This window comes from Bombus impatiens, unplaced genomic scaffold (assembly GCF_000188095.3).
Source record: "Bombus impatiens unplaced genomic scaffold, BIMP_2.2 scf_0896, whole genome shotgun sequence".
Lineage (NCBI taxonomy): Eukaryota > Metazoa > Arthropoda > Insecta > Hymenoptera > Apidae > Bombus > Bombus impatiens.
Window position 1 is genome coordinate 401,578 of NT_177315.1, and position 10,389 is coordinate 411,966.

At 36.5% G+C, this 10,389-nt stretch overlaps 3 protein-coding genes across 6 annotated transcripts; 1 reads left to right on the forward strand and 2 right to left on the reverse strand.

Moving 5' to 3' along the window:
- The first annotated feature begins 1,115 nt into the window (after positions 1-1,115).
- On the forward strand, positions 1,116-5,518 carry LOC100749331 (glycine dehydrogenase (decarboxylating), mitochondrial). 2 transcript variants are annotated; one of them, XM_024370675.2, is made up of 11 exons: positions 1,116-1,542; positions 1,613-1,691; positions 2,183-2,318; positions 2,392-2,444; positions 2,514-2,782; positions 2,851-3,371; positions 3,436-3,715; positions 3,790-4,439; positions 4,505-4,968; positions 5,055-5,200; positions 5,270-5,518. In XM_024370675.2, exons 1-11 carry the CDS (start codon positions 1,336-1,338, stop codon positions 5,375-5,377), a joined length of 2,913 nt encoding a protein of 970 aa, XP_024226443.1. In that variant the 5' UTR covers positions 1,116-1,335; the 3' UTR covers positions 5,378-5,518. The 2 variants fall into 2 exon arrangements, with proteins under 2 accessions (XP_024226443.1, XP_012246260.1); XM_012390837.3 differs by having other exon boundaries at positions 2,392-2,782.
- LOC100748023 (HMG box-containing protein 4) lies at positions 5,432-8,394 on the reverse strand. 3 transcript variants are annotated; one of them, XM_012390839.3, is made up of 5 exons: positions 8,016-8,394; positions 6,761-7,299; positions 6,625-6,700; positions 6,350-6,532; positions 5,432-6,003 (listed from the first exon to the last, which is right to left on the reverse strand). In XM_012390839.3, the coding sequence occupies exons 1-5, from the start codon at positions 8,134-8,136 to the stop codon at positions 5,660-5,662; spliced, it is 1,263 nt and encodes a 420-aa protein (XP_012246262.1). In that variant the 5' UTR covers positions 8,137-8,394; the 3' UTR covers positions 5,432-5,659. The 3 variants fall into 3 exon arrangements, with proteins under 3 accessions (XP_012246262.1, XP_012246261.1, XP_003492941.1); XM_012390838.3 differs by having other exon boundaries at positions 5,445-6,072; positions 6,761-7,293; XM_003492893.4 differs by having other exon boundaries at positions 5,445-6,072.
- Positions 8,395-8,513: 119 nt separating this feature from the next.
- LOC100748143 (U3 small nucleolar ribonucleoprotein protein IMP4) lies at positions 8,514-9,775 on the reverse strand. Its single transcript, XM_003492894.4, has one exon. It carries the CDS (start codon positions 9,509-9,511, stop codon positions 8,576-8,578), a length of 936 nt encoding a protein of 311 aa, XP_003492942.1. The 5' UTR covers positions 9,512-9,775; the 3' UTR covers positions 8,514-8,575.
- Between the last annotated feature and the right edge of the window lie 614 nt (positions 9,776-10,389).

Here is a 10,389-nt window from a genome sequence, read left to right on the forward strand (position 1 = left end):
ACCAACGCATACCTTTTGATGACACCGCTCGCATGCCTCTCCTATATTCTCGCACGTCTTTTTTATCGTCCTCGTCTTCACTTTCGTCGTCGCTTTCTTCTTCCAACGATACATCGTTTCCTTCTAGGACCGCCTGTAGTCTTTCTTCTCGTTATTTTCAACCCCAAGCTAACGAGGCGCGCTCTCAACTCTTTCGTCCTCAGCTTATCGAGGTCTTCCTCTCCCTCTTGACGGCTCTCTGCCTGCTCCTTAGGTCTCGCTGGTTTGTTGGTTCTTCGCCACACTTCGATTCCTTAGGAGTAGATCGGTCAGCCCTACACGCTCTGTTCAGCCTGGCAACCAACACTGACCTCGCACCAGATATAGGCAAATTCATCTGTGCGAGCTTACTGCTCAGCTCCTCCAGCGTTAAATCCTCTTCACCCGACAATCGTTCGTCTTCAACGTTTGCCATTTTTATTCTTTTTCTACTCTAGCACAAATAGCTCCGTTGAAACGTGTCGTTCTCTGTCTTATTCAATCCCGGACGAGCCCGTAGTTGTAGTGTGGTGGAAATTAAAATATAAATTTTTCCCCGATTATTTACAATTTATTAATAATGAATTGAATATACAGGTATCGATTGGACAGAAAACGATGTTTGTTTAACTGAAACTAAATGCGATACTCGTATCTATCTCAAATAACTTTGCAGATATTTGGCAACTCTCGTCACAACGAATCTAACACACACACACACACACACACACTCTCTCTCTCTCTCTCTCTCTCTCACTAGCAACTCTAACAACTCTACAACACTGACAACTCGATCAACTCTAATGACTCTACTCTTCGATGTCTCGATCAACTCTAACTCACACTCACTTTTCGACTCGCATATTCTGATCTATCGCTTCTTGAACCCGAAACCGTCCTTTTGCCCTAGCGTTCTGTATTGTTTTTCTCGTATCTCTGCCCGCTCATGTTTGGCAAACACTAGATGACTTTAGTCACATAGGCGCTCTTCGATGTAAACTAACCACAGAAAAACGATGACACGGTTTTTTCTATTTTCAACCGATCCCTAATCAAACTCTTTTCTTTTACCATACTACAATAATACATGAGCAAAGGTAGTTTTCCAATATTGTTCAAGATACTTGGCAACTTAGGGTCACAAAAGATAAAGCTATAATCAGCGTTATGACATCACTAGATGATGCGTCTTAGGGTATAAAGGTTCTGTTTCCTTTAGTATACTCTTTAGTTGCCTGGAATCTGTCAAGCAGTTATAGTGTTTAATTCTGCCATTAGAAAAGTAGTTATTATCAAGTCTTTATTTTGCAATTTACAATGTCATATCTTTTTAAGTTAGCAAAGTGTACAAGATTGTTAAATAAACGTAATGCACATCGATTACACGCACATGGATTAACGTTGAATAACTTGCAAAAAGAAAATGTTGGTGAACTTCTTCTGCAAAAAGATGAATTTCAAATTAGACATATCGGTCCTCGACAGTATGAACAATTGGAAATGTTGGAAACTATTGGCTTCAAGGTAGTATTTTAACTTAGTAATAGAAACATTATTTTAAGATAGTCATTAAGTTATTTAATTAATTTAATAGAGTTTGGAAGAATTAACAAACGCTGCTATCCCGGCAAAAATTCTTTACAAGGAAGAATTAAAGATTGAACAGTCAGTCAGTAAGTAAAATGTGTAACTTATTTGAAATAATATACTACAGCAGTTGAAAAAGAAACTGTTACAATACGTAGAAACGTGAGAAGTCACGCGACTGTAGATATGAAACACGTGTAAACTGATAACCCCATGATATTGAAATGAACACAGTGGATGAGCAACAAACATTCTCGAAGTATATTCATTCATGATTTATGAAAATTTTGCATATTAAATATTTTAATAAGCCGATGAATTAGTTGTGTTAAAAAATGGGACAGGTTTTTCTGTTGAAACATGCACTAGTTTCATTATGTTCCATAAATAAGATGGCCTTTCGTCGTGAAATGAACGTATCTTGGGTCAGAGTTCAATCTCGTGCGGTCAGATTAGCATTCACGTGATTTTTGAACGCTGAAAATTAATTGTAACACTTTCGTCTAAAATGTCAAATATATCCTAATATTCTGATAGAGCAGATATGCAGATATATAAAATGACAATTACATTTTAGCTGAATACGAATTGTTAAAGAAGATTACACAGATTTCGGAAAAGAACGACGTATGGCGTTCGTATATTGGCATGGGGTATAATAATTGTTGCGTTCCTCACACCATTATGAGGAACATATTCGAAAATCCAGGATGGTATGTTTCTTAGAGAGTGCGATTTATCGCTGATTCTAACGCGGCTACAGTAACTGAAAAAGTTCTATTATAGGACAACACAATATACTCCATACCAATCAGAAATTTCGCAAGGTAGACTCGAAGGTTTGCTGAATTACCAAACGATGATATGCGACTTAACCGGGATGGAAGTAGCGAACGCATCTCTTCTGGATGAAGGTACCGCGGCGGCCGAGGCTTTGGGTCTTGCTCACAGGAGCAACAAGAGAAAGAAACTGTTCGTTTCTGACAAAGTTCATCCTCAAACAATCAGCGTGATTGCAACGCGTGCTACTTCTTTGGGTCTCGATCTTGACATCGGAGATATTTTTCGAGTTGATACCAGCTCAAAGGACGTTGCTGGTATCCTATTCCAATATCCTGACACAACTGGATCTATCTACGCATTCGAAGATGTCGTGAAGAAGGCACACGCGGACGATGTATGTATTTCGAGATCTGAAATCCTTGAACAAATAAATTCAATTACGTTTGATGCGTTTCATTGCAGACGCTCGTTTGCGTTGCTGCTGATTTGTTGGCGCTGGCCATACTCAAGCCTCCAAGTGAATTTGGAGTTGATATATGCGTTGGTACCAGTCAACGTTTCGGGGTTCCACTTGGATATGGAGGACCTCATGCTGGATTCTTCGCTTGTCGTCAAAGATTAGTTCGTTTGATGCCGGGAAGGATGATTGGTGTTACGAAAGACTCGAACGGTCAGGATGCGTATCGCCTAGCCCTTCAAACACGCGAACAGCATATCAGAAGAGATAAGGCTACTAGCAACATTTGTACTGCACAAGCACTACTGGCAAATATGTCTGCGATGTATGCTGTGTACCATGGACCTGAAGGAATAAGAAATATTGCAAATAGGGTACACTTCTTTAGCCTGATCCTAGCAAAAGGTTTAGAAAAAGCAGGGAATAAGGTGGTCAATGAGTACTTTTTTGACACTATAAAATTATTACCTACAGTGCCTTCAAAAATTATAAAAGAAAATGCGATTGCGTTTAAAATAAATTTTAGGTAATTTACCAGAAAATAACTTAAACGAATAAAATACAGGTATTACAAGAGTAATGTATTTCAGGTATTACGAGGACGGAGTTGGAATATCTCTGGATGAAACTACTACGAAACAAGATATAAATGATATCTTTAAAATATTCTGTGTGGATACAACCGTTGAAGAAATGTGTAGAGAAGACATTTGCCTAGAAAGAAACCTCAATAAATCCCATTTCGCTCGTTCTACGCCGTATTTGCAACATCCTGTATTCAATAGCTATCATTCCGAAACAAGGATAGTTCGTTACATGAAGTCCTTAGAGAATAAGGATGTATCTCTCGTACATAGTATGATACCACTGGTAATTGAATGAGTCATATAAAAATACATTCTACACCATCGTCAACACAGTTATATTTTTGGCTATTTGAACAGGGATCCTGTACGATGAAATTGAATTCTACGACGGAGATGATGCCATGTAGTCTACGTGGATTCACCGATATCCATCCCTTTGTACCTATTGAACAAACCAAAGGATATCAACAGCTATTTGCTGAACTGGAGCAGGATTTGTGCGCTATAACTGGTTACGATAACATAAGTTTTCAACCGAATAGTGGAGCTCAGGGGGAATACGCCGGTCTAAGAGCTATACAACGTTATCATGAGTCAAATGAAAACAAGAATCGACAAGTCTGTTTGATTCCCATTTCTGCTCACGGCACTAACCCTGCTTCTGCTCAAATGGCCGGTATGCAAGTGAAGCCTATCCTCATACAGAAAGACGGCTCTGTGGATATCGTACATCTTACAGAAATGATCGATAAATACCGAGAGACGTTGTCTTGTCTGATGATAACATATCCGTCGACGAACGGCGTGTTTGAGGAGACCGTCGCTGATATTTGTGATATGGTTCATGAAGCTGGAGGTCAAGTGTATCTAGACGGTGCTAACATGAATGCTCAAGTTGGTCTATGTCGTCCTGGTGATTATGGCAGTGACGTTTCGCATCTAAATTTACACAAAACATTCTGTATACCTCACGGCGGTGGAGGGCCTGGAAGTGGTCCTATTGGAGTGTAAGTAACGTTATTTTGATATTTTAATGTAAATATGCAATACAAATGATGACTTTTACGTACAGAAAACGGCATCTTGCTCCATTTCTTCCATCTCATCCTGTAATTAATTGTTCGGGTAATGGTCATAACAACGTAAAACAAAGTGGCGCTGTATCAGCTGCTCCTTTCGGATCATCAGCTATTCTACCAATTTCATGGGCTTACATTAAAATGATGGGTCCAAACGGGTTAAGAAAAGCTACCCAAATTGCTATTCTAAACGCAAATTACATGAGTAAAAGACTGGAAAAGTATTACAAGACACTATATAAGGGAAAGACAGGATTGGTAGCGCATGAATTCATTTTGGACGTAAGGGATCTCAAGAAAACGGCAAATATTGAGGCCGTAGATATTGCTAAAAGATTAATGGATTATGGTTTTCATGCTCCAACAATGAGCTGGCCTGTTGCGGGTACATTAATGATCGAGCCAACCGAATCCGAGGACAAAAGAGAATTAGACAGATTTTGCGATGCTTTGATTTGTAAGAATACTAAATATATTCACTAAAAACGTTTGTTTCCCTTTTAAGAAAGATATCAATAGACATTCAAAAGTTTTGTTTTGTAGATATACGACGAGAAATTGATAATATAGAAGATGGTAAATTAGACATTGTTAACAATCCATTGAAAATGGCACCACACACTCAAGAACAAGTAATATCAAGTAAATGGGATAGACCATATTCACGAGAATTGGCAGCATTTCCAGCTGTAAGTGACTATACTTGACATTCATTAGAGAATGAATAATAAATAAATTATATTCATATTTATTTACAGCCATTTGTAAAAGGAAGCAACAAGATTTGGCCGAGTGTTGGAAGGATAGATGATATATATGGAGACAAAAATCTATTCTGTACGTGTCCCCCAATCTTACCACAATAAGTGATTGTAGTTATTTTTCGTGTACAGTTAGTTATAGAATTATTCAAATGTTTATTGTAATTTTTTGTACAAACATATTATTTATATAAAACTTCTTACTTTTATAAGCAGAGAAAATATAACAAAGATTTCACTTTAAAATTCTCTCCTTTTGTAGCAAACAAAACTATATCATTTCTTCGTTATTCTTAATTCATTTAACAATTATGTATGTCTATTTAATTTATCGATATATTTACATTGTATATTATTAGATTATCTTTTTCATTATTTTTACATATATTACAAACCAGGCATAAGATACGCAATATTGTCGAGCATTTGCGAAAGTGTTTCGTGTTTAGCTCCATTAGTTTCTGGTACCTGTTGTGTTAGGCAAATCAAAGGACCCAGTGCGCAAAGTAGAGAATCCAGCAAGACCGACAGACTGCCCGATACCGCTATTTGCCCATCGTGTTCCTTTAACCGTTCACCGATGATCGTTAAGCTCTCACCGAGAAGCTTGAGATGAGCAGCTACATCGATAGGTTGAGTACCAACGACTTTGTACATTCCTGTTCCTATCATTGGTTCGTTAACTAAATCTTTCCCAGTCCGATTCGACGGCGGCGATACCGGAACATTTCCTACAACCGAGGGTAGACCTAGTTGAATAGTTTTTTTGGAGGTAGCAGGCTTTTGCTCTTTCCCATTACCTGTAATACAAAGAAAGACAGAACATAAAATGTTACAAATGTCATTGTGTTGTTCGATTTGCCTATCTCTAAACGAGATACATGCATACAAAACAAATGATAATAAGACATCTACCATATAATTCTCAGAGGCATAAAACATATAAATGATATATTATTTGAAAGACTTTTGACTAATACGCGTGCACGAGAAGCAAATCAAGATGAATAAACTACCATATAACTTTTAGAGATATACTCGTAAAAATGATGTATACATGAGAACCAACAAACCCACCAATTTTATTAATGAATTTTTTTCGCGAAGCAGGCGGCGGCATTTTCCAAACAGGCTCATCTTTACTCGGTAAAGAATGAGGTTTTGCTGCCAAGCGTTTTGCGCGTCTGCGCCAGTTATATTTTTCCAGATTTGGTACTGTAGCCCACAGTTCTCCTAAACGTTTAGAAATTGCTGCAAAATCTACAAAAAGCAACGTTTCACGAATAATATTAGCATCGGTTTTCTAAACTGACCATACATAGTAAGGAGAAACAAGAGTGAAGCTTATATACCCATATAAGGACATTGCTCTAGTAACTCTTGCCTAATTTCTTTAGCCCACAACATGTACGCGGTAAATCTCGTTTTCTGAAAACATCATCGAATTGTGAAATAATCATCCCCTTAGTAACTTTCATGTGTACATACCCCTTTGTCTTTACGTTGTGCCTTCATTCTACCTATTATTTTGCCATCTTTAATAATTAGCTTTTTCTTACATTTCTCAAGCATGTACAAACTATTTGCTTGTGAAGGTGTTTCTTGGCCAGGTGGTTCAAGCTTTCTAAACCCTGCTTCTCTATCATCTATCATAAGAGGATCAACGTCATCGTCGCTTCCAGAATCCATACTATATCTTTCATCCTCATTTAACCCAGAGGGATCGTCAGACTCTGACCCTGAAGACTGCCCTTCGTTATCTGACAATGTCTCTTGTTTAACTCTTTGCTGTCCAGAGTTGGAATTTGAATTCTTCCTTTGTCTTCCACTACTTGCATGTTGGATCGACTGATTTGGTGACATACGTTGGGAATCATATCTGTCCAATAATTGTTGATTTTGTAATTGTTGTGCTTTTTGACGTTTGTACTTGTTATCCGTAAAATCATCTGGCGATTCAAAGTCAACGAGTTTGGAAGATTTCTTTCTCACACGGCCACTGCGGGAGATACCCGTGACCTCTAGATCTGAAAGATAAAGCGGACTGCACCTTGCCAAGAAAGAGAAAGGGACCAAAATACTTTGTAAGATCTAACTACCACTCTCATAACCTTCTGGGATTCAAGATCATTATTTCTATGCAAATGTACTTTACACGAAGAGTGTGCATGGGTATCCAAACGTAGTTCACTGTATACTTGTTTGTATTATAATTTTTTTGATCGATATTTTGAAATTTTTTAACTAGATGTGTCTGATACCAATTATTAGATCTCGTGGACGCGTATTATATGTCACATAAATTTTACTACATACACATAAGTACAAAGAACTTTCTTTATACCTGATGTACATAAACATTCTACATATTGGAACGAACATAACGAGTATTACAATTACTTCAAATTATGAGTACAAGGCAATTGCCATTTATTCGAATAAAATTTTATCTGTTTGTTTTTTGTAATAATCGTTCTCTCATTGGAGCCTGTTTCTGTTTCATGAAATTTCTCAAATTTAAAAAACCTGACTACGAATGAATTGTACACATCATTAGTTTAATGACTCTCCGCTACGGACAAAAGCGCTAGTAACCAAAACGCAAATTGGAGTAAATATTGCAAAGAAATTGATAAATTTGCTACGAACGCGCGCAAATCATGCGGAATACTGCAAGCGATACGAGCAAACAAGCAACTGGTCTACCAAATATCTCTCCCTATAAAGTGAAAGCTGATCTCACCGTCATTCTTCTGACGTTTCGGAGTCACGAACATATCCATAGCGTCGTTTCGTTGCTGTCGAAGCTTCTTGTGCCGTGGCGTTCTCTCAGATTTCGCGGGCTTACGAACATTGGCGCGCATCACGCGCTAATAAGTTCTTGCTTTTTTGTTGCAAATGCATCTGTTCAAATCTTCAGCACTTTTCCCAACAGAAATTACTCCTCAAACCCCAAACTTTGTTTATTTTTATGGTGATTTCAAAAACAACTGCTACGAAGGAAACCAGAATGCACTGCGCAACGTGAGTTACGCATTTAGGACACAACGCGCGAAATTTAAAAATAAGTGTTTGATTTTAGTTTTTGTGGAAAACATAGATTGTTCTAAAAGTTGCATAAACTTTCCAACTTATAAGATATAAAAGTAATAGTTTACATTATTTAAAAAGATAAGAATCTAGAATAATAAATTTAGTAGATCTAATGATAAAAAAATAATAAATCTAGAATATGTTATAAAAAAAATGTATTATTTACATTATCAAGTTCGTCGGAATTAATTAAAAGAAATGCACACAAATTTAAATATCATCTTCTTGTTGCCATCCATCTTCGTTAGATAAAAATCTTCTCTTGTGGCTAGTATTCATGTAAGGTCTTAATGCCCATTCCGTATCAGCTGCTGCTTCTGCATCCAAAGTACCTAATTTAATTTGATATAATTTTAATTGAAATCTGGGACCAACTTCTACCAGTTCGATGGCCTTTCCATGAATCTTTTTATAAGTGTGATGCCGGAAGGATATGTAGTCATCATGATTGGCAAAAGTAATTATTCTTTTGCTATCTTCTTTTGGTACTGGGAATAAATATTTTAAAATACTCATAACACGTTCACCTAACTTTGTTTTGAAATTGTGAAATATAAGGTGAGGATATTGTTCAGACATGGTTCCAATATCAGGAATATCGTGTCTCATAATAACGTCCGACATGGTGAAATATGCAGTAGGTCCATAGGGAAGATGACAAATAATAAGAGAATTAGGCACGCCTCTGTGTTCGTGCACAATTATGAAATCTGTAACGTCGTTTGCTCTGCAGGCATGTATCAATTGTTTCATTTCATAGTTTCCTCGATTCATTCTTTGAGAATTAGGAAATATCAAACGCAATTCTTTGACAAACATTTTCAATCTGGAACTTGGGTCGCGAGAAGTGGTAATCACAATCTTTGGATCTTCAACTCCGGCCCAACGATATTCATCATCTTCGTGAGATCCCACAACACCTCCCATTTCTGTTCCAATAGCAACAGCCATTTCTGGTCCAGCATCTTCCCAAGCTAATTGTTTTTGTATGTTCAAAGCATCTTTTCTTAGATCTGGATGTATAGGTATATTTTGCTCTAGGCTGCGTTTAAGTTTTTCCTTCTTTTCTTGAATGCTTTTTAATTTATCTTGAATGGATTTTCTGTAAAGATATTCTCTACGAAGCCTCGCTTGTCTCCGTAACATTTTGACGTTTCAATAAATACCTTGTACTTAATAAATACTTTTCAAAACTAAAGGCTTATAGGTTATAAGAATCACACACGTCCTGATGTAATATAAACAATAATTATAGCTGATAGAAGACAGATTGTGCGATAATAAAATTTAATTTAATGTATTATTAAGTTTTTATCATCAAGTTAATAAAATTATTATTGATTAATTTATTCTAAATTCTTGTATTCTTATATTCTCTGTACATTCTCGTATTGTATATTCTCTCTTGTATTGTATACAAATTCAGGCGGTAACGCGATTGGTCAAGCTGGCGGTGACGAGCCAATTACAGCGTTCGAGCGATGATGACGTGCTTCAACGACTAAATCTCGAAATTAGTAAGTAGTTAATAACTTTGCATTTTCGTGTACTTGCAAAAATGAAATTTGTGCTTGAATTTGCGTCGTTAATGAAAATAACGGTGAGTTTTCTTTCTCTCTTGATAGTTATTATAATCATAAGTAGACTGAGGATTCTTATATATCTATAGGAAATATGAAAGTGCAAAATTGTACAAAATTTATATGATATGAAGAAATACGTAAAATATTTAAATATAGTATTTTCTATAATACTTGCTGGGTAAAACAATTTGCTAGGTTCTGTTTTTTAAATTATATTCTCAATGAAATATATGATATTATAGGTTTATATTTATCGGCATAGCTTTTGTTCTCAAACTTTTTCGGAGCATATGTGTCCAACGAAAAAGAATTTGCTATATGTATACAATAGGATTAAACTTGTACGAGAGAAGAACTATTATTTAGAGCAATAATGAATAACGAAATATCTTTATTGTGATTTTATAGTTGATACACGGAAAAATCTGTATAGAGAACACG